The sequence below is a fragment of the Electrophorus electricus genome, chromosome 5, assembly GCF_013358815.1.
Source record: "Electrophorus electricus isolate fEleEle1 chromosome 5, fEleEle1.pri, whole genome shotgun sequence".
In the NCBI taxonomy this organism is placed as follows: Eukaryota; Metazoa; Chordata; class Actinopteri; order Gymnotiformes; family Gymnotidae; genus Electrophorus; species Electrophorus electricus.
Window position 1 is genome coordinate 16,737,856 of NC_049539.1, and position 26,123 is coordinate 16,763,978.

General features: G+C 39.6%; 3 protein-coding genes across 5 annotated transcripts; 1 reads left to right on the forward strand and 2 right to left on the reverse strand.

The window, feature by feature from the left end:
- Nucleotides 1-611: 611 nt before the first annotated feature.
- Nucleotides 612-19,679, reverse strand: mlxip (MLX interacting protein). Of its 2 annotated transcripts, none has more exons than XM_027009285.2 (17): nucleotides 19,139-19,679; nucleotides 15,740-15,846; nucleotides 15,556-15,641; nucleotides 15,275-15,364; nucleotides 14,954-14,995; nucleotides 13,537-13,714; nucleotides 13,235-13,324; nucleotides 12,387-12,481; nucleotides 11,392-11,917; nucleotides 10,470-10,576; nucleotides 10,289-10,379; nucleotides 9,900-10,012; nucleotides 6,014-6,121; nucleotides 4,055-4,182; nucleotides 3,528-3,651; nucleotides 2,715-2,844; nucleotides 612-1,668 (listed from the first exon to the last, which is right to left on the reverse strand). In XM_027009285.2, the coding sequence occupies exons 1-17, from the start codon at nucleotides 19,450-19,452 to the stop codon at nucleotides 1,547-1,549; spliced, it is 2,451 nt and encodes an 816-aa protein (XP_026865086.2). In that variant the 5' UTR covers nucleotides 19,453-19,679; the 3' UTR covers nucleotides 612-1,546. The 2 variants fall into 2 exon arrangements, with proteins under 2 accessions (XP_026865086.2, XP_026865085.2); XM_027009284.2 differs by having other exon boundaries at nucleotides 13,537-13,783; nucleotides 19,139-19,678.
- A 691-nt stretch (nucleotides 19,680-20,370) lies between these two features.
- unga (uracil DNA glycosylase a) lies at nucleotides 20,371-23,748 on the reverse strand. Of its 2 annotated transcripts, XM_027009302.2 has the most exons (7): nucleotides 23,499-23,748; nucleotides 22,595-22,786; nucleotides 22,420-22,515; nucleotides 22,151-22,248; nucleotides 21,705-21,793; nucleotides 21,404-21,582; nucleotides 20,372-21,266 (listed from the first exon to the last, which is right to left on the reverse strand). In XM_027009302.2, exons 1-7 carry the CDS (start codon nucleotides 23,589-23,591, stop codon nucleotides 21,126-21,128), a joined length of 888 nt encoding a protein of 295 aa, XP_026865103.1. In that variant the 5' UTR covers nucleotides 23,592-23,748; the 3' UTR covers nucleotides 20,372-21,125. The 2 variants fall into 2 exon arrangements, with proteins under 2 accessions (XP_026865102.2, XP_026865103.1); XM_027009301.2 differs by lacking the exon at nucleotides 23,499-23,748 and having other exon boundaries at nucleotides 20,371-21,266; nucleotides 22,595-23,478.
- On the forward strand, nucleotides 23,235-25,394 carry alkbh2 (alkB homolog 2, alpha-ketoglutarate dependent dioxygenase). Its single transcript, XM_027009303.2, has 4 exons — nucleotides 23,235-23,241; nucleotides 23,977-24,240; nucleotides 24,382-24,580; nucleotides 24,692-25,394. Exons 2-4 carry the CDS (start codon nucleotides 23,985-23,987, stop codon nucleotides 25,014-25,016), a joined length of 780 nt encoding a protein of 259 aa, XP_026865104.2. The 5' UTR covers nucleotides 23,235-23,241; nucleotides 23,977-23,984; the 3' UTR covers nucleotides 25,017-25,394.
- Nucleotides 25,395-26,123: the final 729 nt, after the last annotated feature.

Consider the following 26,123-nt stretch of genomic DNA (forward strand, 5'->3'; position numbering starts at 1 on the left):
GGAACAGCATCATTATTAAATGGCTCCGTCTCCTGTAATATGGCAGTTATGCAGCAGGTTTTAGGATCTTCTGTGAAGTTCTAAAACAGATTCCCTGGTCAGTACCAATAGGGTTCCTGCTTTTTCACAGGTATTCATTTTCTTATGAGATGGAAACCATAAAACTTGAAAGTGATACATTTTAACTAGGTTTGACCACATGGTTACTATATTATGTTACTATCAACTTTCAACTCCATAGTATGTTTCAGAACTCTACACAACTACTGGGTGTTGCGTCAAAGTGCAGAGATTTTAAATAAATGCACTCGATTAGGATGATGGCCTAATCCCTGAGGACCGGATTCTACTGTAAGGTCACCTCAAATCCCTTGCTTACCATGACTTTGATTAGTCAATAACAAAACCTCTTTACGCATATGTAATGTTTTTTTGCTAGAGATTACATTTCAGTTTTTGAGGGCCTTTTTTTTTTTACTAGTCAGTAAGAAAAAAAAAATCTTTAGTATTATTGTGAGCTTTTGTTTTTTTACTTTTTAAAAGACTTTACAAGGCTTGCACTACAGGAAGCCAGTGTGGATTTACAAGCAACTTCATAAATTAATCAGTGAAACGATGAATATGCGGTTTTTATTTTTCATACATCTTTCCGTTGAAAAGCACATGCAAATGGAAATAACATAGTTCAAAAACTAGACTTCAACATCTCTAATATGCATTCTTCCAGAGTGCTGAGTCAAGCATTTCATCAGTTCAGCTAGAAAGAAACACTTGAGGATCAAATCCAATTGAATGCCACACATACGAGTCATGTCTTTCCCCCCTGCTGTGAGGCACTTTTTTTTGGATATTCATTTGCAACTGTTGTGGATGGTAAAACTGCCGATACCCTGCTGTACATAAGGACTGCATTCAGCGCAAAGACAAAATCAATCTTCAACACCTGTGGCCTTCTGACACAACGGCACCTCAGGAAATGCATCAAAAAGGTGGAAGACCGAGGAGCGTCAGTCCAGGAGATTGAAAAACAGTGCTTGTTCATCAGGCTGTAGAGGAGAGGAGTTAGAAAACACAACAAAAAAGTGTGTGTGTGTTGGGAGGGGGGGCTATGGAGCTGAAGTGCAACTGTATCTTTTAGGGTGAGAAACAAAACCTTTGCCTTTGGTCTGTACTTTGAAAATCACATGCATTTATGTCCAAACTGGCAGCTGCTTCCATGTAGCTTTTGAGCTATATCTTGAGCATCCCAAACATACTGACTGTCCCGTTAAAAGAAATTCCAGGTAGCCCCAGATAATTCTTGACATCCACTGCAGTTCTGTTAACACTGTTTAAACCAAAAATATGGTTTGCAATAAAAGCACTGAATGCAGCAAAGGAGAGTACTTCCCTTAAGATCTTAAAAATCAAAAGCTAACTGTGGAGTACGTTCAAGTAAAGCCCCTAAGCAAGGCACGTGAAGTTATTGCCATGTTCATCCCCAGCCTCCTGAGAACGTCCCCATAACTACTAGGCCTGAGAGAGCTGTCCCGCGTTACATCGAGGGCTAGGACTCGGCAGAGTGCAGTTTGGAACTAATAACGGCCTGCCTGGATTCTTCCGGAAGAAGTGCAGGATCAGTCAAGATGGAAGTCGTGGTGCTTAGCTGCCGTAGCGTCCGTAAAACCACTGTGAGTGTGAGAGAGAGACGGAGAAGACGGACAAGTGAATAACAGAAAGAGAGAGCAAGAGGCTGACTCTATGAAATTTCAAGTAAGGAAAACTACTTACTTATCACTTTAGTATTAATATTATTACTTTAGTGAACTTAAATTCACTAAATGCATATAATTAGGGATGCTTTTCATGAAATAGACTAAGTGGATCCTAAGCTATGATTCCTATCCCTAAGCTATGTTTCATTTTGCATATTAAGAAGGGTTTCGATACAAGGATTGCCATGAACAAAATACTTAAGTGCTTTTGCTTTTAAATGATGCTGCTAATGGCTTGGCTGTAAATGGATTTAGGTGTCAATGTGAGGCCTCCAATTTCTATTTCATTACCTCTCATTCCACCTTATTTTATTCTGTTGTCCTGTTTTAATAACAAGAATATAGTACTCGCTTAATGCTGGATGTTTCATAGCACGTATTCCAGTCTTTTTTATTAAATGATTTCATTTGTAAAAATCAAAAACAAATTAAACAAATAAGACACAGTCACTTTAAAAACAGGCCTCTAGACAGGCTTTGATGAATAAGAATAAAAAAGACAGGAAAACAGCTAATAGATGGCTGCCCTCTCCACTGAGCTGACAACATCTGTGTGAAGAGACATTACAGATATTTAAATGACATTAATGCAACTGGTAACAAACTTTGGTGTATCGTCCTTCTTTCATGCAGGCACTAACAAGCTGGTGGATATTTGCAAGTCTATACATCATGCTCTATGTGTAATGATTTTGTAAGACAATTATTTAATGTTTGCAGAAAGAATTATAATGGAGCCAAGCCTGTAAGACTGTATTAATAGAGCCTCAACTGAGAGACTCATGATGTTCAACAATCCTTAACTGGTGTGTGAGTTTAGGGGCTTGTATAAAACTAAAACATGGACTGACAGCAAGTTCTCCACAACTGCGTCTGTAACATCGGTACTATAGCACCATACCAAGCTAAGAATTAGTAAGCGGCTGCCTCTGCTGTGTGGGAGCGCATTGGGAAGCATACTGGGTCTGAGGACAGGCAAGGCACAGTCGCGGTCCAGCCACTGCATGGTGCTCTCACGCAGCTCACTCTTGCTGCTGGTTGACACGGTCCCGTTGAAGGACTCAAACAGAGGCTTAATGATGATGCTAAACTGGAAGAAACCTTTTAAGGAAAACGGAGCTATTTAATGAACCAAGTCAGCAAATACCAAATAAATAGTTGTGGACCAAATCGTAAAAACCATGTTATGTCCTATAGTGCAACTTGGACGCATTAAACAGTGTTCGAAGCTTTTTGATATATAATCTTTGTGATGGCAGTAAAGAAATACTAAATAGCTTCAAATCCTTATCGACTCACTGTAAAACTACGACATGCACTACAGCAGAAAGTAAAAGGGCAGATGAACCATAAGGTGAATATTTAGAGTGCTCCATCCTCAAGCTCCACCACTGTAGGGTTGCTTCTTCTACTATAGTTCTGCATTTCTGCAAAAAGACAATCCTTCTTCATATAAAAATTCTCTTACTGGCTTAAATGCTGCTGCTTCTTCCATCACTGGCATATCTAGATAAGAATGTGGTTAGACTGAGATTTCACTAAGGATCTACTATGCTATTTATACAAACCATACACATGCACAAAAATATCGTCAAATCCTGCTCTTAACTCACTTATCACTGTTTAAATAGCCTCTGTGATCTGAGCCTCACTCAAAACCTTTTTCCTAAAATGTTTAAATGCCTGTTATTGCAGCTTTCAAGATGCATCAGGATTTGACCATGTGATTCATATCTCTTCATCTTAAATGTTCACTAGGTTTGAAAAGGATACAATCCAGAACTTCCAGTTTTGCAGAGTTCGGTTTTTCACATATTCATCATATTTCTCCTTCATATGATCGAAGCGATGGCGTGTAATGGGTACACCTGTTGGTGGCAGCTGTTCCTGGCATGAACTGCAATAGAAACCAAACAGCAAACAGTTTACAGTTTAATTTCAATAAATGACAAAAAGCAGTAACATCTACACAGCCCATAGCTGTGTGCCAATTCTCCAAGACTGGGGAGCAATAGCTTATGCTATATTACCATTCACACTGGCAGACGAGAGTACAAGCAGAACTCTTCACTCTTCATAGTGCTTTACTATGTCATCAATTTGTATGTGCTAAAAGCTGCATTAGAAACCCAGGTTATTGAAATTGATCTTTGACACTATTGAGTGATCACCTTCAAATGACTTAAAAACAAATTTTTAAAAAAGAATTCAAAATGTCTTGGTTATTGCTTACATTACACAAAACAAGCCACAAACTATAGTAAAAATAACTGTTTCAAATATAACAATGAGACACTAACTTTATGGATGCGTTGAGTTCCTCAATTTCTTCACGCAGCCGCCTTGTTTCCTCCTGCATCTGTTGTCTCTCCTGCTGCAGCTTTCCAATGTACTCCACTGTCTTCTGAAGGGTTACAGCGTTACTGATCTGGCAACCCAAAGGGAGATGTGGCCATTCAGTCTCAACAGCCTCTTTAAGGATCTAACAAGCTGGTAGTGTAACGATTCAAACAAGATAAGATTCTCTTTAATTTTCCTTTCCCATGGGAAATTCAGGCAATACAGCAACTCCAGCACAGAATCAATAAAAGGTAGAATTACAATAAAATAAAGTAAAAATAAAACCTATCAGGACAATTACTGTACTAATAAAACTTATGGGACAACTACTATACTAGTAATCGTACATAATTCTGCACAACTCCAAAAAAGTGCTTTGCTTAGATGCCACACAAGCTTATTTATTTCACAATTTTTCTCCATCTTAAAGATGAAATTATCAAAGCAGGCAGATACTTCACAGGTGTTGCCCCCTAGCGAACGTTTTAGGTATAACATGATGGCAAAAATTAAGGATGCACGCACTGATTTGGCAATATAATGACACCACTTTGAATTTTAGTCTATTTTCTTCCAAGGGGTAAAAACAGAGATGCATATTAATATCCTAGCCACAAGCATTGACTTGGGCCAATATGTGAACTGAAAGTGACACTACCACAGCATCAACTAAAAAAACCTACTAAACAAAAACTTTACAAAAACATGTATACCAAAATATTATGTTAATCCACCTTTACAAACTTGCACAAACCCATGGTCTAATTATCTTAAAAGATGCCGATCACGATTTGAGCGTCATAAAAATGGGACATCATTAATTCACAAAGGAGAAGGTCCAACTCCACCAAAAGTAAAAATAAAACTTTAAAACAACTTATGTCCAACAAGAAACACTGTTTGCCATGGTCAAACTTTCAGTACGACTCCCAGGAGTCATTCTGAGATGCTCGATAACTACACACCCAGGTGTGAAAGGAAGTAAGAAGGTGTAAGAAGAAGCAGTTAACAGATTAAATTCAAGACAATACAGAGCATTGTGGGCTAAGGAAGACATCACACTACTATATCAGCAGCAGGTACATCTGAGAAAGAAGAGCACACCAGGACGTTGACACTGAACAACCCAGCAAATAAACCACAGGCTGAATGTAGCAGTAAACTAAAGACTAGCATTAGTTAGAAGTCTCTCTAAAACAGGCCCAATTGCATCTACTGTAGATAAGGCATGACTGCAAACATAGTTCAGGTCCTAAACAGAAAACAGTGTGGATGGGAACAGAGCATCCCTGCTCCCACGTTTCAAGCACTGCTACCAAGTTTCAATGGGTCAGGGCTCTGTAAAGACACCTGGTGTAAACAAGGTTTAGTTAAGCAGCACACATGTGAGGTTAGTTTGGTTCAACCTCTCAACAACAAAGGCACCCTTGGGATTTGCTGAGTAGTGTTTTCCTGTAGTCCCAGTTGGTAGTTGGAGTGCCTCCCTTGCATGCCAATATACATAAAAAATAATATCTAAAAATCAGGCAAACACCACATCATCCTAATGAAAGACTTTTGTGAAATAAACCATCAAAAAACAAAACACCACCACCACCGAAAGCCCTGTTTTTTCTAGGAACTTTAACTCAGTGACTCAACCCTCTAACAGAAATGGCTATACTCATTCTACAAACCTAACTTTTAAGTGCCAAACCAAAGTGTCAATAAATATCAGTCTCTCAATTTAATTCACAAGACCAACATATTAGTCATCAGCAAAATGACTGAGCTATTGCTGTAATTGCTTTCAAGTATCAAAATAATACCAATATTTTTTATCCTGCACGCTAAACAAAGACTGTTTCATCATAAACTGGGTACTGATGCAAAAAGCAGATGCAAGTTAAACAGTTAAAGTAGCTAATAGAGGAGTTTACGTTTGACTGTGATTTGAGAGTAGGAACTAGGCTGCAGAGCGTCTTGAAGCCCACGTTGATGTTGAATCGTCTTTTCTGCTCAGCTGATATGTGGTTCACACGCCGACTCTGAGCAAGAAAGATCCAGAAAAAAACAGGAGGAAAATTGAATGACAGGGACAAAATGACAAACCAGAAAGACAAGAAGCAGAATTACCACGAGATGGAAGAATTTTAGTTAGAACAACCTAGATAAGACTAGGATAAGACCACCAATTCTTTCTTCTCAACCACAGCAAGAGTACAAACATGCACGAAGTGTTCAACAGTATTTCAACTTGTCAAACTACCATGTCAAACCTTTTCAAAATGAAGCAGCCAAAGTATCAAATGAAAATTAAATTCAAATTAAATGTAATTTTACTGGGTCCCTACACAATTACTTCTAATTAAATGCAATTATATTGTAACTAACTATATTTTAATGTTTTGTGATTTGCAAGGATAAAGTTCCTACAAAAGAAAAATAGACAAGCAGGCTTTACTTCAACTTCCTCGAGGTATTTATCAGACATCTTCACATACATTCTTTAACAAACTTATTGAATCACACATTTTCAATTAATTTTACTGGTATCCTTGTAACTTTTTTTTTTTTTTTTTTTTTTTTTACACATCATTTCAATAAAAGCTAGACCCTTTTTTAAAAAAATCAATTAACAAAAACCCCCACATTACAGTCTAAGATCATAAGCCTCTATAGGAATGAATATAAAAATGAAAAACAAAAATAATATATGCAATAACCCAGCTACATAGGAGTGCACACCCCTAAGCTAATACTTAGTTGAAGGTGCTTTTCACGTCACCTCACAGATTTTCAACTGGATTTAGATTTGGTTTCTGCCAAGGCTGTTCCAAAAGCTTGTTTTGGTGAAGCCATTCTTTTCTTGATATGGAAATCAGTTTTCAAGTTGCAATCAGGCTGAAAGGTGAAATTCCTCTTCATTTTAAATGTTTTTGCAGTAGCCATGAAGTTTCGCACCAGAACTGACTGGTATTTAAACCCATTAATGATTCCCTTCACCCTGATTAAAGCACAAGTTCAACTGCAGAAGCATGATGCTGCCACCTCTATGGATTTTTGTTTTGGGTTTTTTTTGTGCATGTATGTTGGTATTATAGCCAAAAAGTTCAATTCAAACAATTTTTAATTGGTTTTGGGAGATTTTATGTTTTTTGGCAAACTTTAGTCAGACTTGGATATTGTTTTTGTGGTGGTGGTGTAATAAACAGCTTCCCTTTTGCTACCCTTCCCCACAACCCAGACATAGAAAGGATTTAAGAGGATTGTTATCAAATGTAGTGAGAAACCAGTATTTGCCAGAAATTACTGCAGATTTGCTTTAGGCCTCATCAACCTCCACGACCAGTTTTCAAAATGCAGCAGCCAGAGTTCTTACTAGAACTAGAGAATTTGATCACATCACTCATATCTTAGCTACTTTACATTGGATCCCAGTAAAACTTCGTATTGATTATAAAAAACTAATAACCTAGAAAGCACTGAATGGTCTTGCCCCACAGTACCTTGGTGCATTACAATCCATGTCTGCTTAAACCTAAAGGTGCAGGCTCTTTGCTAGTACCAAGAATAAGAATATCTACTGCAGAGGCCACAGCCTTTTCCTATAAAGCTCCCACACTATAGAACAACTTTACTGTAAATGTTCAAGACTCAGACACAGTCTCAATATTTATGGCTAGGCTGAAAACCTATTTGTACAGTCAGGCATTTTATTAACTACTTCCCATCTTAGATAAAGGTGTAGATTTGTGGGTGCATGAGCATTGAGAGTTATGGTAAACTGGGATGTCATGATGCTGTCCCTTCACCTCTCTTTTGTCGCTCAAGTTTGTTGACTGAGAGCAGAGGAGTGCTGATGTTCCAGGGTGCCCTCATGCCTGTGCTTCCTTCTGGCTCTATTCTTTTAGCTGTCCTGCCATACCTAGATCTGCCAGAGTTCATCTTTGCACATTATAGTTCCCTCATTTACACAACCTCGTACCGGGACAGGCCTAATAATCTAGTCTCTCTTTCTGATGAGGTTTACCTACCCCTGATGTCATGATGTTATTGAGCCTCAACCGGTCTCAGCTGCCATGGCTACTCCCACTACCCCAAAAGTTCCCCCCTGGTGTTGCCCAACACACTTCCACCCTAGCCAACTACTTCTCTGTTGCCCTTAATGGACCCATCCTGCGGGATGGGTTTCAGACAAATACACACCTTTGGGACAAGACTATGACCTCTAGAAAATTGCATTATATGTTAATATCTTATTTTTTCTTAAAATTATTATTATTATTATTATTGTGGTGACCGTTGTCAGCCAAAGGAGGATGGGCACGTCCTGTCGAGTCTTGGTTCCTCAAGGTTTCTTCATCATGCTCTAGGGAAATTTTCCTTGCCACCGTCACGTCTGCAGACCAAAGCGTTCCCCGTTTCCATGGCAACATAGTCACTTCCGGGTTTCCCTGTTTTCGTCTCCATGGTTCCATGTCTCCTCCCCATTGTGTTCAGCTGTTCTGAGTTTGTCCCCAACTGCATTTCTATGTAAACCCCGTCTGTCTGTTGGTCATTCTTTGTCATTCATTGTTTCTCATCAGTTCTGGTTAGCTCGTTTGTCCTTGCTCCTTCCCTTATATGCGTTTTGGTAATATGTCCTTCCTGGGTAGTTCACGTTTCTCCATGCTCACTGTGTTTCTCGTTAGATCTCGTTTGTCCTCTGTTTTTAAGTTATATCTCGTGTGTCCTCGCTCCTCGTTCATGGTTAGTTAGATCTCATTTGTCCTCGATCCTGTTTCGTCTCTCATTAGATCTTGTTTGATGTATTATCGTTAGATGTATTCGGTATATGCCCGTTTAATCTCGCTTCCCGTTTGAGCTCGCCCCTCACTCCTATCTACTTTTTCCCTGCACTCCCTGTGTAGTTACCCTTGCTGTCTCTGTTGCTCTCCGTGTTTAGTCTTCTGCTGTTCGCTCGTCTATTCAAACGCTCTGTGTTTGTTGTCTACGCTGCCTTCTTTGTTAGTATCCATTTCCTTAGTTGCATAAATCTCCCGCACACCTGTTAACCCGTTATTGCTGTCTGTCCTTGGTTCTGTTCAGTTATTGTGTTTGCTCGTTGGTTATTAAATGCACTTCGCACGTGTATTCGCCCTCGCTCACGACCCCTCCCGCGTTAGTCACTCTTGCATTGCTCACTGGGGGCTTTGACTTGGACATTTTGTAAAGCGGCTTTGTGACTTTGTAAAAAGCGCTATTTAAATAAATGTTGATTTTGATATAATTTTGATTTTTACCCTGGTTTTCTCATCAGTTTTACTGTGAGGTCCTAGTTGTCACAATTTTGCCACATTTTCTTCACTTGTTGATTATCGTCTTTACATTGGTCCATGGTATATCCAATGCCTTGGAACTTTTTTGGTAACCCTCTCCTGAGATCATCAACAATGTAAACTGTTTGCAGCCCATAGCTTATCCAGCCGGATGTTATCAAGATGATGTCAGGAAAATCCTACAGAAACAGCTGAACTTTACTTGGGATTATTTAGTCACTTTATAGGATTTAACATGAGTTTGAATGTGAGTGGTTGATTCTAAACACATTCCTAATTATGCAAAAGGGGTGCACACTCATGCAAGCTGGGTATTGTTGTAGGGGAAAAAAATAAAAAACACTTACATTTCTGGTTGTTTGTTAGAATAGACTTGTTCTATGCACTATATGCAGAATTGCAAATAGAAATTGTCAAGGAAACAGAAGACTCTTACACAGAGTAGTATGATGCACCCTGTAAAAATCGGCAGGAATGTTTATGTAAGAACAGGATGTTCATTTACCTGGTTGGCCTCATTTTTGGCCAGACCCGTGGTGCTGCTAAGCGGAGATTGAGGGCTAGGCACCTGCTCTGCCCCTAAAGGTGACCCTTGACCTGAGTTTCGCCCATCTCGTGCTAAAAAGTATGAAGAAACAACATAGACATGCAATCTTTATAAAAGGAGAAAAGTTCAAGTTTGGTTTATTTGTCACATACATAGTCATACACAGTATAACTCGCAGTGAAATGGTTGACAATATAAAGCTTTCAAGTTTAATGATGGCCTTAAATCAATTATTACGCTTACAAGAAGTAGTTTCCAAAGTCAGGTTTGGGTGGGACATTTTAAAGCTTTCGGTTCTTTCAATGTTTGGTAAATGAGGACGAACCTGAAAGAAGAATGCATCTCACCTGAGCAGGGCGATGGAGCTGGGCTCTTGTTATTGGATGCAGATGGGGCCGTTTCCTCCTTGGGAACAATGATCTGGGGAAATTTCTGTTTCTGTGGGACAATTTGAAAGCCAGACCCCTGTGAAAAGGAGCAAAAAAAAACAAAACACAAAAAAACAGTAATAGTAAAAAAAAAAAATACCTGTAATAGTTGTCCTAAAAGAACATTTGTAGAGGTGGTATGAGAAGTGATGACCACGCTGGTAGTCGGGACAACGTCAGATTGAGTGACGAGAACAGGAAAGGGAGCTAGAGAACCCCCGCCCCCCCCAAAAAAGGAGAAAAAAAACAAAAACATTAAATCAATGCAGAAATTCAAGTCAAGTTAAAACCTTATAACTGAAACATAAATTCTGTCTTCAGGGTTTTGAAGACACTTCTCATTTCTCTCACAGCAGCACGCTGTCAGACGCAACAAAACTTCCATCACAATCACTATTCATCCAAAAATTACAACCCAGGATTACATATCTGTGTGGTGTTGATCTACAGCCCATTACATGCAACTTTGCTCAAAGGGACACTCTTACTGTAGCTTTAAAAATTAGATATCCAGATAAGAATGTGGGATAAAATGACATTTTAGATATAATCATTATGCACAGTATAACGCAAACATACCCACACCATGCATACATATAAACCTACATACACAGTGGATTCAGAAAGTATTTAGACCCCTTTACATGTTGCACACTTTGTGGTGTGGCTTTGCCTTTGAATGCATATAACTGCCATTTCTACGCATCAGTCTAGAAAACTGAACTCTGCGGGCAAAACAGCAAGCTCTATATCAAGCACTACACATAACCGAGCTAATACCACCTCTATGTTGAAAAACAGTGGTGGGAGCATCATTCTATGGTGCATCTCAATGGCACAGACATAGACTTTGATTTTCAACTAATTTTCAAAATGTTCTAAAAACATAATGGGTAAAAATGGCAATTATATACATTCAGAATCAAATTCACAACGCAATAAAGCATGCAACAAGTAAAGCTGGTCTGAATATAGCTGTTGCAGGTGTGTAGTGTATTTTTGCTGTGGGGAAGGGCGCTCACCTGCCAGTATGAAGCGAGGTGATGGAACCGAGTTGGCAGGGACAATGGGTCGTCGGGTCTTCTTAGAGCTTGACGGCTGGATGGGTCGGGGCTGGGCGAAGCTCTGAGGCTGTGGTGGTAATGTGGCACAGGCTGGGGGCACCTGCCCCACCACAGGAGCATCATGACAGGAGGGCGCCGGAGAAAGGGCAAAGTTCGACTGGCTGGCGCTGGTGGCGGCCGCACTGGGGGTCACTGGGGAAGGGGCGGCATGCGTGACCACGGTGGGAGCAGGCCCAGCGAGGACAGGCTGGGGGAGGGTGGTGATGGGCTGACAGTGCAGGTGAGGGGACCCCGGTGCCAGGGGGGCTGACGGAGCCAAGACGGGGGGCGACAACTGTCCTGAGAAAAGAGGCAAGTAGCTCTGCTGGTAGGAGCTGACAGAGTCGATGCTGCCTTGATTGGACATGGAGGGAGAGCTGGAGAGTGGAGACAATGGGATGGAGCTCAGTTCTGGGGGGAGTGACATGGACGACAGCAGCGTAGTCTGGAAAGAGGAAAGTTAGGTGGGAGAAAAAAAAAAACATTTTGCATGTTGATGTACAATTGTTCTCCGATTTCACAATGGTTTCACAATGATTTCTCAAAGGCCATCTAAAGCAGGCTAGGGTAGCATTCTAATTATAAAATAAGAAACTGGCTGTTTGTCCAGAACATGGTATTTGAGAAATCAGATGGCAGTATGCAAAACCACCTGAAAATTTTACCATAAAATACTTATCCTGTCTCAAAGGTTTCATCTATTCCAACACCAATATGAAGCAAGCATTCCAATTCACTTCTGACTCATTTGATTAAACACTGCTACATGTTTGTTAAGTGTTAAGCTGGTATTACACAAGTAACACAAACTTCTCACAGGACTGCTGCTGCAGCTTGAAATGCCACCCCTACCCTAAAAGACCCAGGGGGGCAAAGGTCGTGAAGATGTGTGGACCCAGGAGCGGTGGGGTTACCTGCGTTGTAGTGCTGCTACTGGGTAAGGGAGTGGTGGATGGGGCTGTGGGGGAGGTGGAGGGGTATACTGGCTGACGCAGGGGGTGAAATAGATCTGGCAGTTAAGAGGAGACAAGGAGGAACGTTTCAGTGGTGATAACGTGATGCCTGTACACCTAGACCCATAGACAGTGCTGGCTACACACTCACTGAGATCTCCTTAGAACTGGGTGATAATACTGAAGCGGGTTGCAGAATAGGTGGCCAAAAAAAGATTAGTGTGACAAACAAGTGAGTACTGAGTTCTGAAATTAACATACTAATACAATACTACAAAAAGAGAATTGTAAATAACACCAAGACATTAATATTAGGACATTTAATATTAAAATAAATGCAAGAAGGTCAATACATAAAAAGTCAAAAGCATTGATATATAAAGTGTATAAGCTTATGGAGAAATACTGATACTAATATCATTATATATTGTAAGCAATGACATGAGACCCATCATCACATGTGCATTTTAAAAACAAGAAGCTTTTCTGCTTTCTGTTTAACCCATGACCTCCAATAGGGCCGCTAATGTGGAAAAAAAGTGCCCACAGCAAATCAAGGGCAGTGCATTCTGAGCACATCACATTCTGTGGATCAGCTACAACTACTTCCTAGAGTGCAAAACTGACATTTGGGTTTCGCAATCTATGCATTGTGCCTTTCCACAAGAGACCAAAGAGAGCCCTTTTAAACAGCTAACCTGAGACTGATCGAAGACAATCCATTGACCCTCCACTGATCAATCCTTTAACCAGTAATCAACAAATAATAAAGCGAAGCAATAAGCAAGATGGCTTTGATGTGCTTTAACCTTGCAGAGGCTCAAACGTGTCCATGAAGTCGAGGTTGGGCTGCAGTGGTATCAGGCCTGGCTGGATCATGTCTGCATTACCTGCATGTGCTGAGAAGACAGAGAAAGCATTAGTGCACAAGCCATAAAGTCATAAATATTACAAACCCATTACTTCTGATTTATTTATTTATTTATTTATTTATTCCACAAGCTAGCATTACTTATGCAATGCTGACAAACCTCTAAGTGGGTACTGAGGCCAAAAGCACAGTACATAAACAAACACAATATTGCTAGGAATACATCAGGTGCTTTCTTACCAATCTCCCTGGGGTTAGGCCAAGCCAGGGGCTGGTGAGAGGCCAACGTGGAGAAGAGCGTGTCAGAGAATTCAGACATAAGCACGTCCATGTCGAAGAGGAAGTCCATCTCCATGGGAATGGGAGAGTCACGGCTCTTCCGAGAGGCACGGCGCATGCCAAACCCCACCTCCTCGTCCTGGCAGAAGGGGAGACGGACGATGTCGGGATGCACTTCCCCGAATAGCGAGAACTGCTCCTCTGCCCCCTTTTGGGAGGGCAAGAAAAACGCAACAGGCACATGGGTTCATTGGACAAGCTCATGCAAAGCCAAATGCATAGAGTTGACACCAAAGGTCTTTGTAAACAGGAGAGTTGTCTATGTTAGGGTCATTATAGTCACTGACAGGAACACAGACCAACTCAAATGAAACCAGCAGACATGTTTTAAAATGTCTAAATAAAAAAAACTAAGGCAGCGAGCTTTGGCTCCTTTATGAAAATAGTTCATATAAGACCTGTTAAGCTTTTGCTACCAAATTGGTAGTGTTCAACTCATATGCACTGCAGTAGCATAATGCTGTTAGACATTCAGAACATAAATTGAGGCACAAAGTACACACATTCAAACTTGCAAGTTTTTGTCTCCCCCCCCCCCCCCCCTTCTTCCTGATATTTTATATTCAAGTTGTGAAATGTAAGTGGCCGCAGCAAAGCATGCTGTATATGGCCCTTAAAATCGTTCACATTTTTGGCCTCAGAAAGTAGACTTAATAGAAGCGCACAGTGATCAGAAAGTGCACTTAATAGACACACACAGTGATTATCTGCTTTCATCAAGAAGCATTTCACTAAACACCAATTTTATGCCCAGAAGTTATAAAAGGAGACAAAAGCTTTTCTGGTCTCCAGATTGATCTCGAGCACACCATTAGTCCAGCACCACATACACCATGTCATATTAAACAGCAAAGCGTTACTGCTGTTACAACCAACTGATTAGCGCTGTTGCTACAACCATTTAGAGAAGTAAATCTGTCATAAATAGGAGTTGATAATGTCGCTTGTGCATTATCAGCAAGTGCAATAACTTGTTGTAATTTGTGTGTAATTAAGTTTTATAACTTGATAGGGTACTGTGGAGACAGAACATCAGCCTTTCGGATTTTCTTAAGGTAGGGATGTCTCTCCTGACGCATTGTGTTTATTCTGGCATGTGTATGTGAGATGTGGTCCTTTCTCCTACTAACAATATGAATTGCTCAGAAGTATATTGGCTGATGTGTATGATTCATCAGCAAATTAAAATATTAATATGAAACTAGTAAGAGTGTTGGTGTTTTCTGCAGAGCAGTGCACAGTGAACCATGCATCCACAAAATGCAATCTATTTCCATATTTATGGTTTTTTTTAGAATTTTACAAGTGATCCTGTTACCTTGAGAAGGCTGGAAAGGTCATCATCTTTGTGCTTCTGTAACTGTGAAAAGCAAAACGTTTGTTACTGAAAAACTACTTGTGAGCATCAGAACCAATACATCAATGTAACATTCTGCATATTAATGCAAAGAAGCTAGCCTTGGAGACACAAATTAATGTAATATTGTTTAAATCACCATAACTTCCACATGCATATGATATTCTGCATACAGTAAGAAAATGACTAAACCTCTCCATTAATTATGCAGACTACATGACAACTAAATTATTCCATTTAGACTATGTAACTAAGTGAAGCCTATCTATACATGCGGTATACCCTTTTCTTGAAGTATGTTCTCCATTTATGGTACTCTCTGAGAACAATCTCGATTCGTCTCTTCCAGTACTTTCCTTCAGTAGCTATTGCCTTAGAGATATCAAAAGGGTGACAAACCACCAGAACAAATTACATCTGTAACATTCCTGCGTCATATCAGAAAAATAAATACAGCTTGGATTACTGAGAAGAAGAATAGCCACATTTAAGACATAAAATTAGGTTTCAACCATCAAGTACGAAGAAAAACTAAAAGACGGTGTTAATATTTCCCGTCTCACCTCTGCTGGCCGGTGTACTCCGGAGTCCATGGTCCCGTCTAAAGGTGTAACAAAATGGCAGACAGGGTTCTCTCTCTTCTCCACATCTGCAGCAGGAAGAGGTTTAAGAAGCAATACAGAAATATGTCCAAAAACTCTGCAATTATCATTTTAGCAGTATTCATGTCTGCTCACTGGCCCTTACATTGTATGTACCAGGCTCTCCAGATGGCATTGTTGAGGCGTATTTTGTCCCTCCAAAGAAGCTTGAGACCCTTGAAGTTCTTCCATTTTGGGGACACAAGCCTCCCACTGATTACAAAACAAATGACAATTGGCAAAACTATAGTAAGTACTTAGATGGGAACTATGAGGGAATACCAGGGGCTGTAAGATTTTCAGATCTGTCCTAGACTAAAGGGCCATCATTTCCACCCTTCTCATAATCTCTTTCCTCCTCCATATCCTGGAATGTAGGGTGTTAGCTTTCTCTGGGGTCAAGAAACTTTTTTCCTGCCTTAACTACAGTAATAACCCTTGGAAGACAAAGAATTTGTTACTGAAGAACACAGTCTGAATTTATGGTTCATACGGGAGCTCACAGACAGTGCATAGCCACAGCAGTGGAAAGGTTCCAGTGAAAGGCAGTTCCAAAGAAATCTAATCTGTTTACTGTTGCTAAAGGGCAGCATGGACACCCACAGCCCATGTTTCCACTCTATTTGAAACCACACATGAACGTCTAGCACTATTTTATAGACTACATCCTAGATGCAGTTCAGCATACAGCAGATCATTTGTTGTTCCTTTATAAAAATCAACAAAGGTTTGGAACATTGGTTGACCTTTCTTTATGTTATTATTTTATACTATATATTCACTTTTACTTTGAATTTTTGATCCAATTCTTCTTCCCTTCCCTGCACAACATGGGAGGCTGACCTTCAATATTTTCAAAGTGCCTCTAGCACAATGTTAAAGTTCACTGGCACTTCTGGCTAGCTATGTGATCTGACAGGCCACTCCTGATTACCTAGCATTGCTGACATACAAGAGAGAATCAACACAATCCTTCGTAGGCAAAGACACTGGCTAGGGAAAAAAACATACATGAACTGCAGCACTGGCATCACTAGGAAGTGAACTGAGAATGCAGTAAGATATCAGTAAATTTTCTAAAATGTGTCAGGAAATAATCTGAGGAAGGGACTGTCTGTAAAAACCTACAGACCAAGTCCTGAACCAAGAGCACAAAGCATAGCCACCTGAACTTTTGGCCTCATCCTATCCTTTAAAGGCCAAGAGGAATACAGAATATGAGAAACCAACACCTGAGAAACAAATGTAAAACTATAGTTTTCTGAATTAAAACAACTAACGCTACTGAAACTGCAGGTTGTGAAAGCTCCTTTTCATAATCAGGTGAAAGGTCAAGAAACACATAAAATATCCAAACTATTGAAGGAAACAAAGACAGTTGATTTGAATGCTGCATTCTTGCTGATTCTTTATAGAATCAGGCAAGGAAGGTTTCAGGGGTTTTCTGTAATCCTGTGTGAGAATGTCACTCCCATGTCTCACAACAAAAGTGAACTGAGCTTTAAACGATAAAACTGGTAAATCACAAATTTTTATTTTATATATATATATATATATATATATATATATATATATATATAAATAAATACATTTTAACTATATTTACAGTTCTATAAACATAGTCTTTAACACATTAAGCCACAGTACAAAGATATTGAGCTGCAACACATCAGCAACATATGGTCCATAAAACTGAACAACTGAAAACAAAAGCTTTCCTAACTGCAAAATGTGCATTAACAAACCCAACTAGTTCACTTCATCACTGGGAAGGAATGGGTAGGCAGCAACTAGATACTTCCACATACATGTCAAACTGCCAATGTGGGCGGATGGAGGGGTGGGTGGGTTCAACATACAACAGTCTTGGGCTGAAAACTACAGGAGACGGCACTCACAGATATAAGCAATCTTATTAGCAATATACTAAGAAATTAAATAATCCCAAAACTCAGTATTTTCCTCCAGCAGGATTTCAGCAAATCACCACGGTATTAACATACAAAACAATCAGTCTTGGGGTTTGTTTGTTTGTTTTTTACTAGGTGTAAAGAATAAAATATACTGACCAACACAAACATTACACACTAACATTTTGGGAAAAGCTAATATCACCAAAGAATAAAAAGTCAGCTCAGTCAAAATCTTTTTGGTCTTGGGTCTGATGCAGAATTGGACTACTGATTAACGTTTCTACTTATGGGTTAACTATTTAAATGTACATAAAGATTATAAAATTCACCCAATTAAAACCTGTGGTTCTCTCATCCATAGGCTACTGATCAAGAGTGCTCCCCTTAAATTTTAAGTACAGTACCTCATCATATCACTGAGATAAGAATATGGCATTACATGAAGTATGAGCGTGGGTTGGTGCGTGTTCCACTATATAGCTGGTTTTCAGCGCTTGCACGTTTGTTCAGCTGCATAATTAACAGTCGGGCAGGCAGGAGATCCTAATGATACCAGCTAGTTCATTATTCTACCACCACGTTCCCAATTAAGGCTCCAGAAAAGGAAACTACAGAAATTGCTTACTCGTGACCAGTCACTCGTGACCAGAGAGAGGTGTTACTCTTTCGGTAACTTTAGCTAAAGTGTATGGTAGCTAACTACATATAAAGTATTACTTTGCAGTGTAGCGCGGTGACTGCAACTTAAATGAATTCAGCATCTCTTTGAGAGGACAATTACCAACAAGTTAATAAGCTGCAAGCCAAGACCAATACAAGTCAGACGATATCACTGCACTACATAGTAAAGGGGAGTGTGGGTATAAGGTACTAAACATAAGCATTTAACCGCTAGCTAGTAAATCCCGAGTGTAGCTGTCTCACTGACCAGAACTGCATCTATCTACTCAATATATGACTAACTTAAGATACCAAGATGGAATTCTTGAAAAGCCAAAAGAGTTAATTTATCTAGCAAGCTAACTTAGTAGGTAGCAACCTTGCTTGATAGCCAACCAGCGAATTTAGGATTAAGACAGACAAAGAATGCATAAGCAACAGTATTTTCATATTAACATGCCATAACGGTTACTTTAATTAGCTCTGGTTTATAATTAGAAAACCGACGTAACGCTAGCTAGCGTTAGCTATGTCCAACACTGCCAGCCAAGATAAAATCCGATTCCCTCTCCGTTTAGTTAACGATAAAGTTAACACCAGGATAGCTAGTTAGCTAACCTAGCTAGGTTATCATGCAAAACATTTGTCTTTGTGTGGGTAGATTAACGACTGTGATGTTAATCCGACACCGCCGATTATTATTTCTCACAGAAGACTGCGGGCTAGCTAACTATGTCGAGCGATGTCTAACGCTAACAAAGAGGATCAATGCTCTGGCTGGCTAGCTAGCTAGCTAGCTGTGACCATCTGTGGAGTGAAATTTAATATGGTCATACAAATATCCTCTTTTGTCCATTACGGCGGTCGTTTTCCATATCAGATGGGCTATTCGAGAAATTCAGTTTTTTTTCTTACGTGAATAATGAACTCACCTGTATGCAAGAGTCATACATTCAAACAGTTTTGTTAGGGACGCGTCGATCGAGAGATGCGATGTACTCGTCTTCCCAAAATGGTACGTCTGACAAGTTTGTTTATTAACAGTGTCGAAGTCGTAACCTTTCTTTGGTGGATGTTCAATATGAGGAGTAGACACCATAAAATGACCACTGTGGATGATCTGTGATTCGCGGCCATCAGATTTCTTTAATCCAAAATGCGATTCCTCCGCATCAGAGTCATCGTCCTGCTCCTGCTTAACATTGCCCACGGTTCCTCTGTACAGTCGGATCTCTCGGGTAGCCATACTTGTATTGCTTCTTTGTTCAACTGTACTTCAAGTTGTTCAATTGTTGTTAATACCATTAACCATTATGTGTCTTTCCCCCGCGAGGTTTACATGAAGCGAAAAATACTTAAAACTCATTTTTAGTTTAACACTCCGTTCTTTAGTTGATTCTACACACAGGGAATTTTGTGATAAAGGACTCAAAACTCTGGCGTTTCGACGACCAGGTTACTCGTGATTGGTTAACGACGGAGTTTCACCCGCCCACTGACCGGGGCGTGGACGGACAAACCAGCAGGGCTGAAAGTAATTTAAAGGTTCTCACACTGGTATACAAATATACTCCTCTGGCAAAATGCTTTATAAATCGGATTTGGCTAGATATATGATAGTCCTTCCGATTATCTCTATTTGAAATGTCCAGTTTACCTGTGAGCAAATGCACTGTAAGAGATATAGAAATATTCAAAATTGTAGTGAAGTAGTTTCCAGTGAGACATGAATCCTAGCATGTCACTCTGCATTACAAGCCTTCTAGCTCTGTGGATGTTTTTCCACAAACTGACAACCAACCAAAATACGTTTTTGAATATATGTCCACTGAGTAGTTTAGACTACTTTCTTGCTTGCCCAGAGCAAGACCATGGTCTGTCAGTTTATATAAAATAACAGCAACCGCAAGGACAATTCCAGTGTAGTAAAGACAAGGCAACAGTAAAATATCATAAAAAAGACATTGCTTCAAATACAAAGTGTACTGTCTAATCAAATCTTGCAAAGCATCTATATAGATCATGTAGATCATGTCAATTTTGTCATATTTTAAATTGTCATGAGTCAAAAATAAGACTCAAGTTATAAATGTAATAAATAAACAAAATTATATTTGGCACATAAATATACTGTCATTATTTATTAAACATACAAAAACAAAGTAATTATATCCATTTGCAGTAATTAGTCAGATTAAACATACAATTGCATGTTATCCTCACCATAAAAATGTAATCAACAGAAAATGGAGGATACGTAATTTGCTCCACTGGTAAATAATGACAAGACCAGTAACAGAAAGGTTTTCATTAACTGGAACTACAGCCATTCGAAATAATGTCATTAACATGTAGCAAATTATGTTAGTTAATAATTAGATAGATTGGAAGTCAAGAACAAGAAAAAAGTCAAGAACAATCAACGTGGGCTCTCAAAGTGTAAATAAGAACATGTTTATTAATACAAAAGGCCCTTTTTAACATGGACAAAGTTATAAAATAGTGCACATGCATAAATTGTTTTCTGGCAGAAGGCAGAAGCAATGAAGCTTCCACTCCTCATCAGAGGTTTACAAAGTACAAGGAATTCAAAACACACACACACACACAATCACAAACCTTTTGCAAAGAGCAAACTAGCTTATAGATCAAATCAGTCTGCACAAGCAAACCCCACTAAAGAAAGGAAAAGGCACACACACAGAAACAGAACTTTACTCATTATAATTCTATGGTTACACTAGAAAACTGAAAAAAGCAACAACAAAACATGACCTGGAGAAAAATGTCCAGTGTAATTTGTCTTTTATGCAAATAGTGTAAAACTAGTGAAAATGACCGCGCTGGCCAGCTCAAAAAAGCTTATTGTGAGAGGTATTATTCAAATGAAACAAATCTAGGCATTCATGTTCCACTGACTCACAGTGCTTTCCAGTCTATGGGTTTCTTTCCTGATTTTTTCAGTAGTTCATTGGTCTTTGAGAAATGCTTGCACCCAAAGAAGCCACGATGTGCAGACAGTGGGGAGGGATGAACAGCCTGGAGTACATGGTGTCGTTTCTGCAAGACAACAAAAAGAAACCTGAACACTCCAAATCACAAACGATGACAGAGTCATTTCATGGGCATTTGCACCTCCACTATTCAGTCCAATCATTTGTTTGAAGTGTAAACAAAAACACTATTTCAGGACATACTCTGTCAATTGCAGCCCCCTTCTTCTGAGCATAGGCGCCCCACAGCATGAAGACCAGACCTTCTAGGTTAGCGCTAAGCCAATTCACCACAGCATCTGTCAAGATCTCCCATCCTTTATCTTTGTGAGAGTTGGCCTGATGTGCTCGGACAGTTAGAACAGCATTCAGCAAAAGAACACCTGCAAAGTCATGCTGGGTATTATATCAACATTATTATTAAGCTTAACATTACATGCTCTTTAAACACTTTATATATTAACATGAAGCAATAGGCAGCAAACTTGTAAGAAAAAGTGGTCACCTTGCTTTGCCCATCCGGTCAGATCACCATGACCGGGATGCCGAAAGCCCTCAATGTCTGCCTCCAGTTCTTTATACATGTTTACCAAGCTGCAAACAAAGCATGAATACATTATGCTCATGTTCGCATCTCATATACATGAGCCCCATACAGCAAAAATGTATAAGCAAAATATAGTCAAAGTATGTAACACTGATACCAATTTAGAACTCCCTATACATGTATATATGTAGTCATTTTGTGGGAATATCCAAAATATTTATTTGAAAATCACTATACAAAATAATCATTAAATAAAAAATATCTAATACTGAAATAAAATTATTCCATTGATAATCTTCATCAAAAAAACTTTTCCTCACTGAGCCCTAGTCAGTGTTTGCTATAAACAGCATGTTGTCTAAACTCAAACGAAAACAAATAAGTGGTTAGAAAATCATTGGTACCTTGGAGGAGGGGGAACAGGCCTCTGCACACTGAAGCACAGACCATGAGCCTGGTTAGGCCCATGATAGGGATCCTGGCCAAGCACCACTACCTTCACCTGCCAAAACAAGCAAATTTCTCACTTGTAGGTGCCTATACATGGTTCTGAAATAGATTTTTGTAAATTATAAAAAGACAAGAGACGTTTTCTTAATGTATATTGATGGGATGAATCATTTGTGACTGTCCTTCAGTACAACATACAGATAATGAGTGTAATAAAACTCACATCTTCAATCTCACACATCCGTGTCCATGTAAACACTTGGTGAGGGGGTGGATAGATGGTTTGTTTTTGCCTCTCCTCCGCAACAAATGACATTAACTGTTGAAAGAAGGTCCTACTTCATTCATGTCCGAGCAATACCAGAAGAAACACATAAGAATTAAGTGTAGTGTCTTACTGATTTGAAATAAGTTTTTCCAAATTCAGCGCCAAGTGCTCGCTGCCAACTTTTCCCGATACCCTCCGGAGCTGAGCGAGCAGCTAGCCTCTCCTGTGCCGCCTTCTTGTTCTTAGCGATCTTCTCAAGAAGTTCGGGACTCAGGGATGGCGAGGGCAGAACGGCACTGGTGTTTGTTTTAAATTTCTTCACCTTGGATGAAACCTTAGTATACTTAGTAGAATTCCAAAATCGTTTCAGATGAAGGCTTGTTATCGGTACGCTCAAAATTCGAAGCTGAATATTTGGAAATACCACAGCCATTAAAAAAAAACTTATCCGTTTTCTCAGAAATAGTTAACAATAACATGAAGTTCTTATAGCTAACCTAGCTACCATTGCTGATAGCTGTGTATCAATTTTGTATTCCACCATGTGAAGACTTTTATTGTAGGAGTCAGCGACCGCATTGACCGAAAGTTATAAATCGCGTATAACTTGCTTTCTTGCGTCGCTTGTAAGTTCTTTTCTAAATATATATTTATCTTATAACTGGCCTTTATTCTGTTCATCTTTTACCAGATACATTATAATAAGCCTATAAGGACTTTGCTTTTACTCTCTCAGCGTGACGTAAGGTTTACTTCCAGGGCAGCTGGTTTTCGCGGGTACAGTGCTTCTTTTCATTAATTGTTGAATGATGTGGGAACATATTTAGATACAGGTAGGCTATCTAAACAAGATTACCACATAGTAATGAACATTATGAAGTCACGAACCAAAATACTTATACATGGCTAATGACATTTCACTATGCTTCCGAAACACGCGTTTCCCAATTCAGCAGACTAGTTAACAGTAGCCCAAGTTGACCTTTCCACAGCTAGCTGGCTCTCAAGTTTGATAAGCTATAAGTCATACTCACGTTGCATATGTCCTCACTTCTAGTTTGCTCGTCAGTATCTCTTTTTTTGCTCGTTGGGGAGAAAAATGACTTGATGCTTTTCTGCCCAATCATTTTTCTACAGTGAATGTATCTAAACGTCTATTAAAGAAAACTGACTGGTAACAAAAGAAGTATGACTCGAGACTCGGTTCTTGGTTTCTCACGTCCCGCCAAATTTTTGAACAACCAATGGAAATGCAAAATGACAGGATACCGTGTCGGGGTTAGGCTGGGGTCAGTATGATGCATATTTAATGCTCTAGGCACCGCTCACTGAAAATTAGTAGTTATGTATTAGGTATAATTAATAATATGTATAATGACAGTCCAGTCTCTTCATTTTTACACATAAAGGTATATTTTCCAGGTCATTACATTAACAGAAGTGATTGTGCCAATTTATACAATCCCTTGGGTCTCACCTGGGCTTTTCTGTATATTTCCCTGATTTGAACAGGTGCCAGAATGAGCAAGAGAGCAGCTGTATCTGTGCGAAAAAACAGAGTGGAGATGGAGGCCCTACCTCACCAGTGTACTAAAGAAATGTGTGAAGACATAATTAAGGATACCGATGAAGATGCTGAGGAGGAATTCCCTCAGCCTATCCCTTGGCAAAAGATCGAGGCAGAAGGGTTGGACTGTGACTATAGCTTACTGTTCTCCAAAGTGGAAGCTGACCGGATTTTCTACCAACTGGAGGATGAGGTGGAGTATTTCACAGGTATTGATGGCACAATACTAGCATTTTAAATATAATGATAAACTTCACTGTTTTTGTCATTTTGAGTGTTTATCAAATGATGCATACAAAGTTTGGTGGGGTTTTTTTTTTGGGGGGGTATTTTGTTTCCCACCCTTCTAGGTGACAAGGCGAAGGTGCAGGTGTTTGGGAAATTGCACAGTGTTCCCAGACAGCAGGCTACTTATGGAGATGAAGGGCTGATGTATTCTTTCTCTGGAGTGCATCTTCTAGCCCGACCATGGACACCTACGTTGGAGTATGTCCGTGATGCTGTCACCAACGTGACAGGGCAAACCTTTAACTTTGTCTTGATAAACAGGTGCATATCCACCAACACTAAATAATTCATAGACACAGTTAGTTTGCACATATATTGCTACGAATTTGGATTCTTTTCTTGAAACCAGTTGCTAGTGTTCTTGTTCCTCAGGTATAAAGATGGCCTGGATCATATAGGTGAGCACAGGGATGATGAGCGGGAGTTGGACACCACATGCCCCATTGCTTCTGTGTCTTTTGGGGCTGCCCGTGACTTCATCTTCAGGCATAGTGATGTGCGGGGTGGGCAAAAGAAACGCAAGATCAAGCCTGTGAAGTTGGAGCTGGCACATGGAAGTCTTCTGCTCATGAACCCTCCCACCAACACATACTGGTACCATAGCCTCCCCGTCCGGAAGAAGGTGAAGATTCCACGGATCAACCTCACCTTCAGACACATTGTTCAGGGGCACAAAAGTACGATTAAAAGGGAATGATTGTTTGTGATCGTGTCTGACACCAGAGTGGAGTGTTAGGAACTTTATCATTTTCATTCAAGTCTTTGAGTTTAAGCACTTAACAGAAGGTGGCACAATGCTGAGTCACTGTCTTGTCACGTTTTGTTTTTGTCTTGAGTGTTGATAATGACTGATGTACAGTACTATTACCTTTGTATTCTATAACTCCAAAAGTTATTGTGAAGGTCTGGTAAACAAAGAAACAAATTCAGGATTACTCAAAGGAAATGTATTTTTCATATAAAACCAAAAACTACATGTGGAATAAATAAATGAAACACAACCATACTTCTGTACAAGACATTTCTAATGCAGAGTGAAAAAAACACAAAAAAAAAAACCAAAGGAAAAAAAAAACATGGTCCCAATGAGTACGTTTTTGCTAAAAGGTTCAAAGATTGAACTACAGAAGGCAATATTTTGGCGAAATATTGTGGCAAAATCAAAAGGGTAATAACGAAAATGTTATTGTATAAATATATACATATTTTTGCAAGCAGACACATCCGAGTGATTTTTCTAAAAGTCATACTTAGTGTTCATATGCCAGCACTGCTGGACCGCGTATGAGGTATTTGCACAGCTGTCTGTCCATAACCTGCCTGTTAAAGTCTAATGAAAATCACTTTTTTTTTCCCCTTGGACAGCTACACAAGATAACGGCAGACGCTTGCCAGAGAAAGACAAAATACTTAATGAATCTGATGGGTACGTGGTCAAAATGATGTACTTGTGCAATGTAGACTTTCTAAGTTTGTAGTGCTATTGAAATGGTGACCTGCATTTCAAAGCTTTGTACTCCATAAACTGTCACAGTTTAGTCTATACATTAATGGAAAGGGTTTTGCTGGGACATAAGATTGTGAAACACCAACGCGGGCACTTAGGAGGTGTGTGTGTGTGTGTGTGTGTGTGTGTGTGAGAGAACAAAGACTAAAAGACAAAACAAGCTTATTTCAGTAACACAAGGCACACAACCTAGCAGGACGTATGCTACAAGCTACAGTCTTCACAGCAGAACGTGTCCGAACAGAGCTCTCCAATGTCTTAACCTGTGACTAGTACCACTCACATGACCTTATTTGT